Source organism: Branchiostoma lanceolatum, chromosome 9, assembly GCF_035083965.1.
Source record: "Branchiostoma lanceolatum isolate klBraLanc5 chromosome 9, klBraLanc5.hap2, whole genome shotgun sequence".
NCBI lineage: Eukaryota > Metazoa > Chordata > Leptocardii > Amphioxiformes > Branchiostomatidae > Branchiostoma > Branchiostoma lanceolatum.
The window spans coordinates 13177823-13197082 of NC_089730.1; the positions used below are offsets into that span (position 1 = coordinate 13177823).

General features: G+C 41.2%; 4 protein-coding genes across 4 annotated transcripts; 3 read left to right on the forward strand and 1 right to left on the reverse strand.

Moving 5' to 3' along the window:
* Nucleotides 1-92: 92 nt before the first annotated feature.
* On the reverse strand, nucleotides 93-5179 carry LOC136441639 (surfeit locus protein 4 homolog). Its single transcript, XM_066438043.1, has 7 exons — nucleotides 4963-5179; nucleotides 3202-3306; nucleotides 2489-2647; nucleotides 2060-2103; nucleotides 1698-1825; nucleotides 1349-1500; nucleotides 93-1051 (listed from the first exon to the last, which is right to left on the reverse strand). The coding sequence occupies exons 1-7, from the start codon at nucleotides 5026-5028 to the stop codon at nucleotides 875-877; spliced, it is 831 nt and encodes a 276-aa protein (XP_066294140.1). The 5' UTR covers nucleotides 5029-5179; the 3' UTR covers nucleotides 93-874.
* A 1456-nt stretch (nucleotides 5180-6635) lies between these two features.
* On the forward strand, nucleotides 6636-8963 carry LOC136442137 (zinc finger protein 708-like). The gene is made up of 2 exons (XM_066438793.1): nucleotides 6636-6726; nucleotides 7260-8963. The coding sequence occupies exon 2, from the start codon at nucleotides 7466-7468 to the stop codon at nucleotides 8537-8539; it is 1074 nt and encodes a 357-aa protein (XP_066294890.1). The 5' UTR covers nucleotides 6636-6726; nucleotides 7260-7465; the 3' UTR covers nucleotides 8540-8963.
* A 594-nt stretch (nucleotides 8964-9557) lies between these two features.
* Nucleotides 9558-14041, forward strand: LOC136442134 (zinc finger protein 726-like). The gene is made up of 2 exons (XM_066438791.1): nucleotides 9558-9690; nucleotides 11597-14041. Exon 2 carries the CDS (start codon nucleotides 11627-11629, stop codon nucleotides 12878-12880), a length of 1254 nt encoding a protein of 417 aa, XP_066294888.1. The 5' UTR covers nucleotides 9558-9690; nucleotides 11597-11626; the 3' UTR covers nucleotides 12881-14041.
* Nucleotides 14042-14158: 117 nt separating this feature from the next.
* Nucleotides 14159-18874, forward strand: LOC136442135 (zinc finger protein 708-like). Its single transcript, XM_066438792.1, has 2 exons — nucleotides 14159-14488; nucleotides 16962-18874. The coding sequence occupies exon 2, from the start codon at nucleotides 17132-17134 to the stop codon at nucleotides 18356-18358; it is 1227 nt and encodes a 408-aa protein (XP_066294889.1). The 5' UTR covers nucleotides 14159-14488; nucleotides 16962-17131; the 3' UTR covers nucleotides 18359-18874.
* The last annotated feature ends 386 nt before the right edge of the window (nucleotides 18875-19260 follow it).

The window sequence follows — 19260 nt, forward strand, 5'->3', positions numbered from 1 at the left end:
TTGGCAAACGCACGAAATTCGGGGATAAAACGAGATCACAAACAACTACGTTTCGTGTGGCAGAGTAATTATAAATACATGGAACTCTCAAAAATCTTTTAATCGTATTTATTGCAACAGCTAAAAAGGTACCATAAGCACTTGATAAGCAACTTAAACGCCGATCATACAAATGGACAGGCTCTTCAAGAATAATATAAGCATTAACGTCGTTCCACGTTGCAAACAAGCCGGTTTGTAAATCACGATTATAACAATAGCAGCGTGACAGAAAATAAATCGCTTACATAAACGACTACATACAAGACTGCACCGAAAATACTAGTATGCTGAAGATAACGTAACATAAATGAATAGTATCGAGTACAATCCTGTTTTACAATCAAAAGACGCTTCTTCACTGCTACTGCTAACTGTCCTTGAAAATATATACTCATTGCTTTCCTCAAACCCGGTAGCACCTACATACAACACGTTGCTTATGAACATTTACACTAGTACATCATTCTGCAACACTGTTGAGAATGATCACCCTGCTCAATGGACAACCCAAAATCTCAAAATGTTTTTAAAAACTACTATAATGCCTTTACGCAGAGACTATTCCCGATGCGCTGTCAGGCATAGCGAACCGAATGTACAGAAATCGTAGTACCCCCAAGATCATCAAAACGGCCTCCTGCAAGCTGTATTTCAGTTCAGTCATGCTACTGTGGCACCATTGAAATTCTCTGCCTTAATTTCCAAGGATATAAACAAATTTCCCAATACTTTTGACATATCTAATTCAAGGCACTTCTCTCTAAAGCACGACTTTCTCGTCTGTCGCTACTTGCCCCTCCCAGCCCTTCCCCAGACAGTCGAATCATTTCTATCATTCGTCCTTCTTCCGTTCGTCCAGTGAGGCCCTGCCCGGCCCCACCACGGCCTCCTGCAGCAGCCCGCCCACCGCCGACATCGCCTGGAAAAACTCGTACTTCACAAAGTCCCTGTCCGTACTGTCCCACGGCTTCAGCCACCAGGTCCGCGTAAACAGAGTCACCAGGAAAAACTGGAATAAAATCAGAGAGATCGATATTGGATAAGTACGCTTTGCTGATTCCACAATGGTTCTCTCGATGTTGCTCTCACGGGCAAGCAAGCTACGAAGCAAGCAAGGAAGCAAGCAAGAAAGGAAGCAAGCAAGCAAGGAAGCAAGCAAGCAAGCATGCAACCAAGCAACCAAGCAACCAAGCAAGCAAGCAAGCAAGCAACCAAGCAAGCAACCAAGCAACCAAGTAACCAAGCAAACAGAAAGGAAGGAAAAAAGAAAGAAAGACAAACAGATAATTGATTTTTCATGATCTACCTGCAGGGCCAGAATGATGGCACATTGCCTGGTCCTGAAGCCGACGATAACGCAGACGAACAGCACGTACCCCGCCATGGTGATGAACAGGACGGGATAGCTAGGACCGAGCTGAGCCAGCGACACGAACATGAAACCTACCAGACAACGGCCTAGGAAGATAAAAGATACCAAACATAGGCCAAATTAGAAAAAAAAACTATCAGATTTATCACAGTCCTGTTGATTGATGTGCATTTACGTCTGTTTCGGGCTTACCTAGTCTCTGTAATCGGTAAAAAAGGTATATATTACGAAATGTCAGTTTCATTTAACGTGCCTATCAGAGTTTTCATGATATTTGCCGTACCTGCTAGTTGGAGCAACATCCGGGTCCTGTCCTCTTTCTTGACCTTGAGAAGTCCGGGATCCATGCTCTTCCGCTCGGCCCAGTGGTCCAACAGCAGCAGCAGCACACAGCCGGTTAGCGACAGACTTCTGCAGAGAACACACATGGTCTTTGAGTGTTGCATATGAAGACGTCAGACAAAATAGAGAGCCGTCTTTTCATGGTCTTTTTCATCCAAACGTTTTACAGTTCTCGTATCCCTGCTTGACGCAATGTCCTTGCAGTTGCATTCTATTGCAGAAAAATGTCATATTTTCTAGCATACATGTTTTAAATATTCCGCATGTCCTTTCTTTCAGAATATATATAATAACGTCACTTACCTCAGAATATATTTGGCGTACTTGAAGTATTCATACATGACTGCCTGCAAAGAGAAAGCAAACAAGGTCAGAAGACCAGCATTAAACAGAGCGAAAATATTTCTTTCCAAATAAACCCACCATGAGTATTACGGACTGTGAATACACAAAGCTTTTGTCCTATCATTCCAAAATAGACTTGGACAACTATGGTATACAATCATACTTTGTACTGTTTTGGTACATAGTCTGTAGTGTTCTGGTTCACTAGAATGTACTATTCCAGGTTTTAACGTTTTACAAACAAGGTCAGAAAACCACCATGAAACAGAGCGAAATATTTCTTTCTAGATAAACACCATGATTATGACGGACTGTGAATACAGAAAGCTTTTGTCCTATCATTCCAAAATAGACTCAGACAACAGAAAAATGTTGATCGAAGCGCACCTGGAAGATGACGTTGGTAAACAGGATGCCACACCCCCACTCGACCTTCCTCCTGGCCAGGACCAGCACGCACCCCACCAGCTGCCCCGCCATGTTCAGGGACACGGCGATGCCGGCTACAGAGGCGCTGATCTTCCAGGAGTGCTGGAAATACCGCGTCTAGTATGTGCAGAAAAACACGTTGGATTCAATGATACTTCAATCTATCTATCTGCCACACGTGTTAACTTGACTGTTCAATGATTTAAAAAAAATGCGGCTCTTGGTGGCAAATATGCAAATGTTGGCATATTGGCGCACCGAACATACGTGTGTTTTTGGCATGCTTTTGACAGATTAGCTGAAGAGGCTGTGTGGGCGTCACTCCATCTTCAGTGAAGGAATATCGTGTTAAGTGCCTTTCCCAGGGGCACAACGTCGGTGCTTGGCGAGTATTGAACCAGGAACATATTCAGTACCTATCCTAAGCATGATAGACGATGTTTTCAAAGAACCCCCCTCCCATTGAGCATATTGATTACTAAATTTTCGCCATGTCCAATAAATCCCATAAATTCACAAACACGAACTAGCGTTAGCGAACTAGCGAAAGTTTACCGCTTTCGCTTTAGTGATAGCCGTTCTCTGACATGCATGACAAATAATAAAGCTAAAACTCGGGATATGTGTGGCGGTTTGTACAATAAGCTTGCATGAGATGTACATATACATACCTGGTTGGTCCAGTTGTAGATCATCCGCAGGCCGTCATCGAAAAACGTCATCATGAGCAGCAGGCGGGCGATGAGGGGCAGATTCCTCTTGAAGAACCGGAAGACCTGGGGTCAGACGAATAGCGAATAAACTATACTGTAAATGCAGAAATGTTCGCGGTGGTTTTATGCTCGCGGTTTTCGCGGCGACGTTTCACCTCGAACTTAAAACCATCGCGAACATTTTTATCCAATACTGCAGCAGTATGTGACTACAGTGCTGCCGCAAACTTAAAACCACCGCGAACACCACATTTTCGCCTTAGCGCGAAGTATAAACCACGCGAACTTAAAGTACTTTAAATCTATTCTCGAGTTGTTATAATCATATTCATCGCAAAGATACTATGCTTTCGACCTTTGTTTAATGACAGTGAAGTCTAGATTGATAAGAAAATACAACTCATCATAACTATCGAAGTAACGGCACTTGCACATGCCTTATCTAATTCAAGGCACTTCTCTCTAAAGCACGACTTTCTCGTCTATCAGTTATTGATGTGCAGACGTCGACGTTCTATCATCGCTTTGAAGATGAACCTTTTCGGAATTTCGAAGACTTTGTGGTCAAGTTTACAGAGTTTCCTCGATAACTACATCTAACTAAAGGCTGCTGCCCTAAGGTCAGATACTGAGTGTGTTGCCATCTTGCAGTTGATGTTTAAAAGGCTGTGAAATGAGCAACAAACATATCTGTGGTTTGTATGTAGAAAGGTCGTGAAGGTCAACGAATCCCGTTCATAACCACATATAAACATCCGGATCCGTGATTAAGAAAACGACAAATGCCCCCCCACTCAAACCTATTATGTATAGGTTGTCGTATACCTTATAAACAAAATATTGGACTTAAATCGGGTCTGAATTGACGTTAAGATAGATACAGGAGTACGTACAAAGGGAGAACGGGGCAGAAGGTAGCGCATTTGAAGAAAAGGTCTACAATACAGTAGTGGCGTTTGGGGCTGGATACGTTCTTTTGAAAATAAATGAAGGCCCCCTGTGGCTGTCAATGGTGGGAGTTCTATAGGAGTCGCTCAAAGGACTGACCTAGCATGATGCCCCTTCTTAACATTCATGTCACGTTGAAAGGAGTTCGGACAATAATGCACATACCAAATAGTCGCATGCCGTGGTCGAAGGCTAACACCCTAAACATAAACATTGCCACAAACAAGTAACTTACTTAGCTGTTCCACCGCGTGTTTCCTAGTACTCAACACCATGTAAACACCGGTAACGTCACACCAGCGGCAGACCAAATGGGCTTTTATAATTACATCATGTGGCCCAGTCACTGTTCTTTGTCACTGTGCACCACGACTATGATTAAAGTATAGGATCATCTACTTGATGACCTGGGGAAATGATATTTCAAACGGCCGATAATGTTTATATGATCTAATATGTTTACAGAAAACACATGTTGAATCGCTGCTGAAATGGAGATCGTACAAAGAGTACAAACAGCCATCACATGCTGCAGTTGAAACGTAAACAAACATGAAGGAATTTGCAGAGAGGCTTTTGTGAAATATTCAGCAAAGCTCACGACTCCGTTTTATAAGATACATGGCTGAATGCAATAGGACGACACTTGACGTTCTATATAGCTTGAGCTTTTAGCTGGCACTCAGTGACAAGAACTGTATCAATGACAGTACACCTGGGCCGGTGTACCCACTACAGTATAGAATCTCACAGACAAGACACACTACATACCACATCCCAGACGGTCTCTGCGACGTTCCGGACCCTGTCCGTGAATTTGCCGGAATTAGAAGACATGTAGTCTATGGATGAAGCTGTTGTACGTGCGCAATGTCTAGCCTCGGCCCGCCCAGCTAGCAGCTGTACGTACTCGTCGACTCTCCTGATTTGATGCACGAAGTTGATGAACCAGTTCCGACCTAGCCGACCTCTGACCGCGTTGTCCTAGCAACGGAAATTTGCCGGGAACATCTAAGAGCGACCTCTGTCAGGTAGAGAAGGATCTGAATAGGTCGCATACCTGACTTCAGCAAGCAGGTTGAAACTGAAAGAATTCGTCACGTTTTCGGCGAAATGACGAAACAGGACAAAGGTCATTTGCAGAAAACACATTATCTAGCAATGGTATATAATAATACTTTGTGCTGTTTTAGTACTTAGATTAGAAGGAGTATTTCGTGTTCTGGTTCGTATTAATTAGTATGTATGTTAGTATTTTATATTGCAGGTTTTAATGTTTTACATCCATAATTAAACCGTGTGGGGTTATCTGTGCATGTAGCCTTGTGCAGGCGGACTGTGTATGTATGTGTACGTGTGTTTGTTTATTTGTTTGTTTCTTTGTTGACAATATAACTCGTTAGCCTGCGCACCATCTTCCTATTCTCCAATCAGAGGTTTCGATCGGGGGGGTCAGTAGTAGCCGGGAGTTTTAACGTCTTCCTCACTCCAGTGAAGTGGAGTGAGGAAGACGTTAAAAATCCCGGCCACTACTGACCCCCCCCCCCCCCCCCCCGATCGAAACCTCTGCTTGGAGAATACCATCTTCCGTAGTCAGGTCGCAGGTAGTGATCGCTCAGCTCAATGCTTGTCGCTTGCTAACCGTGGTTAACCGTGGCAAGCATGAGCCTGCGGTCACTCTTAGCTTGGGTACCAGACCACCACGCTGCAGCCGCTAATCCTGCGGCCGGGAAAGCAAATTGCCCCGCCACCAGTTAGCACACGGCCCCTAATTGTCTCTCGCGCGGGATAAATAAACTTGGCACAAAAAGTTTGAAAACTCAACTTTGGTCGATCATATTGTTTCTTGATCAATTTCAAAGTATTATATATCATTGGACACATTGTGTGATTTTCTTTCCTATGATACCCAACTTATTATGATTGTAAATCCTTACATCACAAGCTATCTGCCACCAAAAAAATAAGACCATAGCACGCCCAGTTCAAAAGATACAAAGACGGAAGTTTTGCTGCAGTACCAAGGTCACATACCAGGGGCCCAAAATCGACCTGGACCTTTGTCTTCCCAGCACCTACCCACCTACTTAGTACCAAATATCAGCGTAACCATCCAGAGGTTCTTGATGACGACAGAAATCCGGGAACCTGATAAACACACAGACACATACACACACACACACACAAACACACACACACACACACACACACACACACACACACACACACACACACACACGGACACATCCAAAAAAATGCAATGTGTAACTCCATTTTTCATTGAGATAAAAATGATTCTTAGTCATTCGAACCATCCTAACATCTAAGGGTAGTACAACTACCACATAGGAACGTCCGCTCGTTCAAACAGTCCAAATCGTTCTACGGTGACCCTTTTCCATGACTGGGTAATCAGGTTTCTAAACTATGACCCTTGACCCGCTTGGGTTTTGGAGTCATTGTCAACTGTTTATCTCTCGCAATTATAAGCATACTTGAACACCATATCAATTAGAAAACATCGTAAGCCGGTAGGTAAGACAGTTACTTATCGTAAGCGATAAACGGAGTCGTGTTTATGCTATGGTAACTCAAACGAAGTAAGATTCAGATCATTCTGCTGTGTTTTGAGAGGGGCGTTTAACTTTTTATTTATGAGGGAGGGGGGCACTCGAATGCAGAATGTAGCAATTTGCTGTTGTAACTTGCCAAGTAACGATTTAGCGTAAGATACAAAGAAAATAAAATAAAAAGATATGTTCTTAAAATTATACAATTCGTTTGAATTTTTCTTGTGCGTAAGATTCAATGACAAATTAGAAATTGGGGTGTTTTTATTTTAAAGTTGAATCTGTCCAGAAATCAATTTATCCAAGGAGGTTTTACCTCCTTGATTTATCTAAGCAGTGCAGGTGCATATATGTATGTAGTAAGCAGACACCTACAAGATTCTAAATAGTTTAAGCAATGATCAAAAAGATTAGTATTTGGGGGATTATTGTATGAAATTATGATACAATTGTCCATGCGATAAAATTCTGTATTGTTTTAAACTTGTTACCACCCAGGAGAGAAGGCTGAAAAGCTAGGAACAGGACATCACTGAACACCAGAAACCAGAGACAAAGGGACCAGAAGACAGACATAGGAAGTCAGCAAGACAGCAACTTAAGAATTCAGTGCAAGGGAAGGTGCGACAAAACTTCAGTGCGACAACCTGACAGTGTCAGGAAAGACTTCTTTCATCAACAGAGTCATACAGGACAAAGGATCAATGGACATGTTACAGCAAAATGCACCGGTAATACTGGTGTGTCCTATACCAACAGCCATTGTCAGTACAGGACTGTTAAATGGACCATCCCAGCCAAAATTACAAGAAAAACCTTACAAATGTGATCAATGCAACTATTCCACTTTCCACCCAAGCAATTTGAACAAGCACAAGAATATTCAACATGGTGGTGAGAAAACGTACAGGTGTGGGGAGTGTGAATATACAACGACTAACGAAAAGCATCTGACAAAACATGTGAAAATACATCTAGGAGGAAAACCATTCAAATGTAGCCAGTGTGACTATGTTACAACAAGAAAGGGTAGCTTAGACATACACATGCGTAAACACACTGGTGAAAAACCGTACATGTGTGGGCAGTGTGGGTACAGATTTTCTCAAAGAGGTAGGTTAGTCAGACACATGCGCAAACATACTGGTGAAAAACCGTACATGTGTGAGGAATGTGGGTACAGATTTTCTCAAAGAACTAGCCTTGTTACACACATGAGGAGACATGTAGGTGACAAACCCCACAAGTGTGACAAGTGTGGCTATTCTGCTTTACAAAGAAAATGTCTAGAAAGACACATGGCAGCACACACTACGGGTAGAGCTCGCGAGGGACCTTACAACTGTGATCAGTGCGACTTCACTACAACACGGAAAGTAGATTTTCGAAATCATGTTGCCGAGCATACTGGTGAGAGACCTTACAAGTGTGATGATTGTGACTATAGTACAACACAAAGTGCAAGTTTAAAAGCACATGTAGTTCTTCACTCTAAAGGGGAACCCTACTTGTGTGAGAAGTGTGGGTTCAGAACATTTATAAAGTTGCACCTGCAGAGACATCTTACAACTCACTCGGAGGAAAAAACACTCAAGTGTGATCAGTGTGACTTCTCTACCGCATATAAAAAAAATCTCGACAGACACGTGCGTTCACATACCGGGGAGAAACCCTACATGTGTGTGGAGTGTGGATACAGGGCGACTGTTCGTTCCAACCTCAAACGACACATTATGAGGAGACATGCGAAAGAAACTTCAGAAGTAGGATCAGTGTGACTTTTGTATGGAACTGAAGTTAGACTTTGCCCTCTACAGTACATTGGTGAGAAACTAAATGCATAATATGATGTGTGAATAAACAAGCCAGCTAGTAAGCAAGACATGATTGAGACTGAGCCTAGCTTGAAGTAGTCCCCGCCAGAGAGAGACTATGTGAACACAGGCTGGATTGAGACTGAATACATTGTATATGTAAAAGTACTAACTAAAACACACATGTTGGGTGGAAAAACTATTGCAGAGTACAGAGTACTAGTACTACTACAGACCCACCTAAAGTATATATTAACATATAAGATATGACAAAACACACAGAGGAAAAAGCTTAGCATGTGTCATGTTAGTGGAAACCCTATCTTATCTTTTGCCGTTTTGGTCAGCGTTTGAGTAAAGACAATGTTATTAAATACATTTACACAAATTTCGGTTTCTGTTCTCTTTGTATTTGAATTTTTCCCAAGTATGAATTTTTTTTTATAATTCAAAATTTGCACAACTGTATCATGGCTCGACTCGACTTAACTTGACTTAACTTGACTTTGCCCTCCAATGAATTTCTAGTATGTCTGTAGGCTGCCCTAAAAAGTTCCTGATTATAGTTCTCTTGTAGTTCTTTTGTATGTTATTTTTGCACTGTGGGTATTGTTGGATGTGTAGTTTACTTGACTTTGCCCTCCACGTGTAGTTTACTTGACTTTGCCCTCCAATGTATTTCTAGTATGTCTGTAGGCTGCCCTAAAAAGTCCATGATTATAATTCTCTTGTATGTTACTTTTGCGACTCCCAAGTGTAGATCTCTTTTGATTTGCTTTGACGCAGAAGGTCGACCGATCAGTTCACGTTTCCGCTCACAGATCTCAGACGTATGGAGAAGGGTTGATTGTCGTACGGTTGTCTGAAAAAAGAACTCACTCACGATCACGTGAGTTTTTCAGGAGCGAGCCCTGATTGGCCAAAGCCTGTGGTATTTGGTTAACCTCATTGGTCAAACCAATTGACTCCTTGGTCAAATTCCTTGGTCAAACGAAGCACGTCACTTATTCAACTGAAGCCAGTGCTGTGAGCGGACACGTATTCAGTCCGGCTACGCAAGGGGGCTTGTATCTCTTTGACAAAAGAAAGCGACTCGTTACGGTATCATTCACAAGGTAAGACTGTTCTTCTTTGTTTCTATCTTTCCAGACCTGGCCACTGCCCTAGTGCCTGAATATTATTGTAAAGGAGATTAAAAAGAGATGAGCGAGGTGCCAACCCGTTGAAAGGCTGCACCAAAGATATTAAAAAGAGATGTACACAAACTTTGTGACAAAGGGTAAACGTAGTTCTATTCAATCTAGCCTGGATGACCTGGATGTCAGACTGTTTCCAGGACCTACACAGTCCAACTCCTCTGCTCTTGGGCTATTATACCCCCAAGGAAATTCTACAACAACCCCCTAGAGTTAGACCCTGAGAACAAATTAGACATTTATAGAGGTCGGGGGTCTGCCATACAGGGTATATCTCGGCACGATGTGTTGGGTCTAAATGTAGAAAAGGGGCTAATAGCTACATCAAGGAGGTCATATATCATATATCGGACCATTATCAACTCCGTCCCGGCCCGTCGACCCGGCCCAAACCCCTGGTCAACGCTTCTGTCTTGGTCAAACTATTTCCCTACAGCTAACGTCAATACTAAACAATGATAACTCACAATCCAAATTGCTGTGGCTCTCAGATATAAGCTGAATTTTGTGTTCGATATTTGACTGGGTCGAGCCAAAATCATGTTGAACCATGTGCGGTTTGGGGCATGTTGTTGTCAGCAGTTATAAAGTTGTCTGACAAAGAAACACGGCCTCTAATATGAGATACCTGCTCATTGTCGACGCGCCAGCTATTGGGATGCTCAAAACGTTACGTTACCAATACGACATGTTTTTGCCACTTCATCCAGCAACGCCAGCATCTAGGCGCTATACTCATTGACATGTTTGCTGTTTCAAATTCATATAACTTCAACGGATGTGAATTCTGTATTCGTACAAATACAGACCGTTAACGTTGTTGTATAAAAGAAGTTTTGGCCTAAATCATACCCTGAAAGCCAGACTGTTGCCAGGGCCATAGGGGCCTCATCAGGGGGCAGTCAGAAATTCATTGGCGTGCTGGTAGAGCCTGTCACAGCCGACGAGCTGGTCTATGCAGGCCCTGAGAACAATCTAGCCCCCAGGGTTCCCAAATCGGTGTATCAGAACAATGCTTTCATTGTGCATTCAAGTAGCAAAAGTCCCTTTTGTGAAATACATCGCATGGCAATAATGTTTTGACGTGCAAGAATGTAGCGTAGGTGGGGGGGGGATGGGTTGTATCAGACCTTCCTAAAACTAGTGAGAGTTTCAAACCTCGAATCGCCATAGATAGTTTGAATATCAAAGAAAGGTTTAATGTCAGCTACTTTTAAAAAGATAGTAGCTATCATGTGAGTTAGAAATACATGATGAAGCACGCGATGTCGAATTACATAGAGAATACATCATGCATGTGGATTCATGGTAACTTGCTGTTACTGGCCATGGTTCACAAGTTATTCTGTTATGTCGCTGGACGTAAACCTAATCCAGTGTTCTGTACAAAGGAGAGTCATGAAGAAATATAATTCTTCCGACGTTCTTTATCGCCCATGAGAACTGGCTTTGGCATGATACACCTCGACATGTAGACATGACCCAAGGTGGACATTAATTGGCAGCGCACCAAAACTGTTAGCACTACGTTAGGTCATAACGTTTTCTGAATGCGGGTTTCTTTGACAACCGGTATTCTCATCATCAATCTGACTAAATCTTGGGGATCTAAATCTAACAATGTTCTCTAAATCTAGCTCTATCTTATCACTTTAAGAATCATGCAAGGCGTCTCTTCTTGTTCATCAATCTAAAACAAAACCAGCTGCATATTAATGAATTGTAACAGACCTCGACGTTTGGAAAGAAGCGGCGAGATTTCCAAAAATCAACAGCTTTCTACTATTGCTTTCCTGAATATTGTAATTCATCTTTATCACTACAGTGCCAGAAACTTGATCATCACGACAACCACATGTACAGCGCTGTACCTCGTCTCAAAGAAGGGGAGGAAATGGATGATGATGGACGTGGAGACGATCTTCCACCTATCCACAAGTGTGGCGAGTGCGACAAGGAGTTTTATAAACTGCGTAATCTGAAGCAACACCTGCGTACTCACACTAGTGAAAAACCACATAGATGTGAGGAATGCAACCAACAGTTTCGTGAGCTGATTGCTCTAAGGAAGCATATGAGAACTCACACTGGTGAGAAACCGTACAGATGTGATGAGTGCAGCAGACAGTTTAGTCACCTAAGTAATCTGAAGAAGCATATTAGGACCCATACAGGCGAGAGGCCGTATAAGTGTGAGAAGTGTAGCAAACGGTTTACAGAGCGGGGTTCTTTGAAGAGGCATATGATGACTCACACTGGAGAGAAACCTTTCAGATGTGAGGAGTGCAGCATGCAGTTCAGAAGCCTGGGTAATCTGAAGACACACATGCGGACTCACAATGGTGAGAAACCGTACAGATATGACGAGTGTGGCAGACAGTTCAGTATGCTGGCGAATATGAAGACACACATTCGAACTCACACTGGTCAAAAACCGTACAGCTGTGATGAGTGTAGCCGACAGTTCAGTGACCGAGGTTCTCTGAAGAAGCATATGACTACTCACACGGGTGAGAGGCCGTATAGGTGTGAAAAGTGTGGCAAACGGTTTAGCAGGATGTCTCATCTGAAACTACACAAGCAGACTCATACTGACGAAAAACCCTTTAAGTGTGATGAATGCAGCAAGCAGTTTAGGACATCGAGTAATCTGAAGACGCATATGAGTACTCACACCAGTGAGAAGCAGTACATACATGTATGCGAGACATGCAGCAAACCGTTTAGTCAGAAGCATACTCTGAAGATGCATATGAAAACGCACACTGGCGAGAAGCCATACAAATGTGAAGAGTGCAACCGACAATTCATTGACCTGGCGAGTCTAAAGAAGCACATGAGGACCCACACTGGTGAGAAGCCGTATAAGTGTGAGCATTGTAGCAGACAGTTTAGCGAGCAGGGTCCTTTGACGCACCATATGCGGATTCACACTGGTGAGAAACCTTACAAATGTGAAGAGTGCAGTAGGCTTTTCAGACAGCTGGGTAATCTGAAGATCCACATGAGAATTCACACCGGTGAGAAACCCTACAGGTGTGAAAGATGCAGTAAGAGCTTCCGCCAGCCAAGTAATCTAAAGGTGCACATGCGAAACCACCACCAGTGATGATGGTCTACAGCGACCGACGTGAAGATTACAGGCAGCCAGGATCATCGGAAAAGACACAAAACCTACGTTTCCTCGCGCATATTTCACTGATGCAAGTTTCATGCTTCGTTGTAAAAGTTGATGACCGTACGTGGGCTGTTTGAAAGACAGTTACCGGAATGTTTAATAATGATCTGACTGCATTATCTTTTTCAATGTGGAGATAGACTAGAACTCGCTGTTCGTGTTGAAATTTAGGAATAGTTACGGTTTTGTCATAGGGAGGATTTCTGCACCATTGACTGATGAAAAGTCATAGAAAATGGTGTTATATTATTGTGCATGTACTCGTCTTTCATTTTTTGTATTGCATTGAAGACTAATCTTTTGTAATATTGTAGCCTTCTTTTTTGTACTATGTTGGAAAGTAACTTTTGTGAACCACGTACCTCTAGATTAAGGTGAGGAATGATAAAGATGACGCTGGTGATGTAATCGTTTACACAGGATTCCATGTAATAGATCTAGAACCGCATTGATATTAAATAGAGGACTACCTGGAATATAACAATTGCGGCATTTTTCAAGTGCACCATGGTCTATAAACGTTAGATCATCAGGTGATTATAGTTGCGTCTCTCTAGATTTTAGATACGTTGAATGTGGAACTGTTTATTGTTCAACTAACTGAAGGTGATATGCACACCTGTCCATCATAGCCTTTGGCAATAGAACTATCTTGTAAGATCTTTTGAAAACTTTTGTACTAGCCGCTCTAACTTATGGCTGATATCACATGTTTGATGATACTGTAGAGTGCATTTAAAGCTTCTCTACATATAATTATAGTTTTGATAAATAAAGGATAGTGTGTAGGAAATAGAGTCTCAGAGTATGAGACCAATATGTATGTTACCTCCTGTCTGCATGGTCGAGCTTCTAACGACTGAAATTCCTCTTGAGGTTTCTTTGTTAGTTTATAATGTAGTACTTTTAAGTTTGACTAACGTTATGTATTCTCTTTAATTCATCATTGCTAGAATTAGCTGTAATTAAACAAATATGTGACTTCAATATGCGCTGTATAGTCAACAGTTATTAGACCATATCAAGTAATAAGTAGTAAGTTCAACAGAATACTTTTAGTATGAGAAATTAATAAAGGCAATATGCCCCAAATAGACGGTTTCATTTGTACATTAGTGTAATGACGTAATCATGATAAGTAGATGAAATAACCACTAGTAATGTCTACTCTCCAATCTTGAAAGACAATGTTTGGGAACAAATCATTTGGTTGAACTTTCTTTTCGTATGTTTTGTTTTAATTTCAATTTGGCCTTGGTACCACTGTGGTGCAACAAGCACCTAGCTATAACGTTAAACTTTTTAGCTCAAACTTTGCAAGTTGCGTATTGTACGGCTCGTTAGATCTACACCACAGGGGTTTGGTCATATACGGTGACCCTCTTGACGACTTAGTAATCAGGTCAGACTCTGTAAACTCTGACCTTTGACCCATAGACAAATTCTCTCGCTTGGCTTTTGGAGTCTTTGTCAACTGTTAATCTCTCGCGATTATTAACATATTTGAACGCCGTATCAATCAGAAAACATCATAAACCGGTAGGTAAGACAGTTACCTATTGTTAGCGCTATCTGAATCGTCCTTATGCTTTGGTGACTCGCTCAACTACTCTCATCTCCCAAATAAACATACCCCCCGGAATAAACATACCCCCCGGACAAATCTTCAAAATCTAATAAACGTACCCCCCGGAATAAACATACCCCCCGGAAAATGACCAAATTTACAGATAAACTGTGTCCATGCTACTTCTGTCAGAGGGAAAGAAGATGATAAGCAGGTAGTCGTAGGTTCCCTTTATTCATTTATGCCTGTCTGAGAACCATACCAGTAACGTGTATAGATATTGAACAGAATAACTGTACAAATCTTGTTCAAATTATAATCGTCCTTGCCCCTTCCAAAAAAAAAAAGTAGTAATGTTGAAAAATTGGGCATTAGTTCCCCGCTATGACCCCTAATAGGGGGCCAACTGTGCTTTCAAATTCAACAAGTGAAAATGTACATGATACATGCATTTTCTACTTGAAGCAAGTGATCCAGGAATATTGTTGTATATACTGACATATAATCAAAACACGACAAGTAGTCGCCAAACTCCTCAGTTCACTTGGATGGGCAACACTTTCAATCAAAGTCTACATTTTTTTATACAAATGTATCAACATTTAGAACATGAACAGAAAATTACAATATCCGGGATATATAGTCATCACAGGTATTACTTATTAATGTAAAAGCCATATAGAAAGAGAAGAACTATGACATGTACATGTATATGATGTAACTTTTTTCTTTCCCAACTTGCCATTTATCTTCTATGCATTGCATATAGAAACATAGATTTGAAAACATTACTTGCCACAAATTATTTTGTTGTGTCAAGGGCATTATTATATAATATCAAGGACAATATTATATAATGTTCTTGGTTTTTGTTGTTGCAATCCAAATAATTTGAAATCCCAAAATTACCCTTGCATGCAGAAAAAACATTCATTGTGAGAAACCTCAGGCTTGTTACAATGTAAATTGTTGCCACAAGTTACAGGGTTCTCATGTTTCACTTGAAAGGTTGAGCTAGACAGTGGCGGCGCCGAAGACAAAAAGGGGCGGGGCTAACAGAAGCTACATTGAAAATTCTTGGAAAGCGCTGGCATTCTCTCTGTAGAGGAGTGATCTTTTTAAAAGCATTTTTAAGTGATAATAACGGTGACTATATTGCAATTCAATTTTATATATAGACTTTGATATTGAAATTCTGTTTGTAAAAATGCAAAACACATTTTTGACAAAGGCAAAGGAGTTTTATTTGTAGATAAAAAAGTTGTTTCCCCTTCTTCGAGGTGAGCTCTTCCATGCAAGAGAAACATTCCCACGCACAGCAGTGACAGTCCGTGCGTCTTTACTGTGGCGATTTTCGAAGGAGTAAATGTTCATGTTTGCGGTAGGATTGAAACGTTTTGGTTTATTTTGGAAGTGATTATACAGTTTTTAATGCTAAGACACAATTTTTACGTGATGTTGTTTTTGGATTTTCAAAGTTTTTTGGGAAAGGCTGTATCTCACGTGAGTAGAGTAATTACATGCGTACTTGAAACACTGTGCGCCGCTGGCATATAACGTTACTTGTAATTTTTTTCTGATCAGCGTGCTTTTGTTTACGATGTAAACAGAGACTGTCAAAGTTGTTTATATGAAAAATACATTTCAAAACTTCAGTGTGCCGTCTTGTTTTCTCCTAATAACGACGTTTACGTTGTAGCGAGATCGACCGATATGTTCGTACCACCAGGATTTCACAAATGCCGGGTCATTGTAGCGGCGGGGAAATCCACGTCATTTGGTCGAAAAATAGCGAATTAGGAGCAAAAATACAGGGGAAATATGGGAAAAAAACTGAACTTTTGATATAAGAGGGATCTCTGGTAAGCAAAGCCCCAATGAATTTTCAAAAAAAACAATAAACGTACTGTCCAAAATAAGAACGTACTGGGTGGATTTTGAGGCCGAAAAAAATAAACGTACCGGTACGTTTATTTGGGAGATGAGAGTAAGTCCGAATCTGGTGTGTTTTGAGGAGAGGGTCGACATGGGGAGGGGGGCAAATACAGCACTAGCAAATCAAATTTTGCAATAGATTCCTGTTATAACTAGTCTACTAACGATCTAATGTTAGATCCTAAGAAGAGAAAAACGGAATATGTCGTCCTGAAAAATATGTGTACAATTCGTTGGAATTTTTGATGTGTGCAAGATTTTAATTAGAGATTCAGGGGATGCTTGCAGTTATTATATATATTGAGTTGATGAGCTGAACATGAAAAATTACCCATTGTGTGAGCGGGGGAGGTGCATATAACGTACATGCAGTAAGCGCCGACCAAATTATATTATAGAAGCAGTATGGGGGGGGTGTATGATACGAAATTATGATATCATACAATTGTCAATGAGAAGAAATCATGCATTGTTGAAAACTTGTAATTTTCTATATTTAAAATCACTCAGGAGGCGAGGTTGAAAAGCTAGCAACGGGGCATCCAAAAAAACAGAGGAAGGGACCAGAATACAGAGAGGGGAACACAGCACAACAAGAACAAAGAAATTTGGTACGAGGAAGGTGCAATTCAACTTTGCCCAACCTTGCAGTAAAGCCTTTTTTCATTAACAAGTCGAAAATGTTCCAGCAAAATGTACCGGCAATACTGGTGTGTCCTATGCCCACAGCCATTGTGAGTACGGAACAGTTAACTGGATCATCCCAACCGAACATACAAGAAAAACCTTACAGATGTGATCAATGCACATATTCCACTTCCCATCCAAGCAACTTGAACAAGCACAAGAACAGTCAACATGATTGTGACTATAGTACAATGGCCATTGTCAGTACAGGACTGTTAAACGGACCATCCCAGACAAAGATACAAGAAAAACCTTACAAATGTGACCAATGTGACTATTCCACTTCCCATCCAAGCAACTTAAGCAAGCACAAAAACATTCAACATGGTGGGGACAAAACATACAGGTGTGAGGAGTGTGAATATACAACGACAAACAAAAAGCATCTGACCAAACATGTGAAAATACATCTAGGGGGAAAACCATTCGAATGTAAGCAGTGTGACTTTGTTACAATAATAAAGTGTAGCTTAGACATACACATGCGTAAACATAGTGGTGAAAAACCGTACATGTGTGGGCAGTGTGGGTACCGCTGTTCTCAAAAAAGTCGCCTAGTTGGACATATGAAGATGCATGTAGGTGACAGACCCCACAAGTGTGACAAGTGTGGCTATTCTACTTTACTAAGAAAATGTCTAGAAAGACACATGGCAGTACACACCACAGAAGGAGGACCTTACAACTGTGATCAGTGCGACTACACTACAACACGGAAAGTAGATTTTAAAGCACATGTTGAAGATCATACTGGTGAGAAACCCGACAAGAGTGATGATTGTGACCATAGTACTATGTGTCCTATACCCACAGCCATTGTGAGTACAGGACAGTTACCCGGACCATCCCAGCCTAACATACAAGAAAAACCCCACAAATGTGATCAACTTGACTATTCCACTTCCTATCCAAGTAATTTGGACAAGCACAAGAACATTAAACGTTGTGGTAGGAAAACGCACACGATAACCGAGTACAAAGATACAACAACAAGCGGAGAGCATCTGACCAAACATGTGAAAATACATGAAAAAGGTAGAAAAACCCTCAAATGTAAGATATGTGACTATGTTACAACTGAAAAGTATAACTTAGTCGTACACAAGCTTGAACATGTTGGTGAAAAACCCTACATGTGTGGGGAGTGTGGGTACCGCTCATCTTACAAATGTAACCTAGTTACACACATGAGGAGACATGTAGAAGACAAACCCCACTGAGCCTGGCTGAGTAGTCCCCGCCAGCAAGAGATTGTGTAAACACATGCTGGATTGAGGCTGAGTATATGTAAAGCACACATGTTGGGTGGCAAAAAATATTGTAGAGTACAGACCTGTCTATACTACAAATAAGCATATAAATTATGACAAAACATGCAGAGAAAGTAGCTTAGCATGTGTGGTGTTAGTGGAAACCCTATTTTACCTTTTAGCCAATTTAAGGTTTCTGTTCTCTTGGTATTTGAATTTTTCCTTATGAGTGTTCTTTAAGCCTTCCCAATGCAGTGTTGTGGCAAATTTACACAACCGTCCCTCTATATTATTCATGGCTCGACTCAAATCAACTTTGCCCTCCAATGTGCTATGTCTGTGGGCTGTCTTGAAAAGTTTATGATTTCGAAAAATCTGTATTGTATGTTTAATAGTTACTTTCGCACTGTGGGTATTGATGGATGTGTAGTTTACTTGGCACCAAAGGGGCTTGAAATGTTAATAAATTTCTCCAGGTGAAACAAAGCTTTCTTGATTTCTTGGTGTATTCTTGCAATTTAGTTTTATAAATGTATCACTATATTAGTTAACTTTCAGATTTCATTTCTGATACAGTACATGCACTAGTCTCTTATGTTAATGTAATGTTAGAAGCTGTACCTCTAAAGCCACTATTTTAATGTCCTTTTTTTGTAACGTTTCCTAGCCAATAGTTGTGGAATGATTACTGTGTAAATGCAGAGATTTTTGCGGTGGTTTTATGTTCCCAGTGACCACTTACCGTGAATTTGAAACCACCGCAAAAATGCTTGTTCTGTTTTCTGCCCGCCTACCGGCCTTTGTTTCAACTGCAAAATTAAATCCCTGCAGTTACGTATCTTTTTTGATCCACTCTGGGAAAAATAACTGCA

Excerpts from the sequence above, each read along its gene's own strand:
- LOC136441639 (XM_066438043.1), bottom strand. The coding sequence starts at position 5,028 with ATGTCTTCTAATTCCGGCAAATTCACGGACAGGGTCCGGAACGTCGCA. Across the intron at positions 1,501-1,697 it reads GATGTTGCTCCAACTAGCAG|GCCGTTGTCTGGTAGGTTTC; the intron begins GTACGGCAAATA and ends TTATCTTCCTAG. Across the intron at positions 1,052-1,348 it reads CCATCATTCTGGCCCTGCAG|TTTTTCCTGGTGACTCTGTT; the intron begins GTAGATCATGAA and ends ATTTTATTCCAG.
- LOC136442137 (XM_066438793.1), top strand. The coding sequence starts at position 7,466 with ATGGACATGTTACAGCAAAATGCACCGGTAATACTGGTGTGTCCTATA.
- LOC136442134 (XM_066438791.1), top strand. The coding sequence starts at position 11,627 with ATGTACAGCGCTGTACCTCGTCTCAAAGAAGGGGAGGAAATGGATGAT.
- LOC136442135 (XM_066438792.1), top strand. The coding sequence starts at position 17,132 with ATGTTCCAGCAAAATGTACCGGCAATACTGGTGTGTCCTATGCCCACA.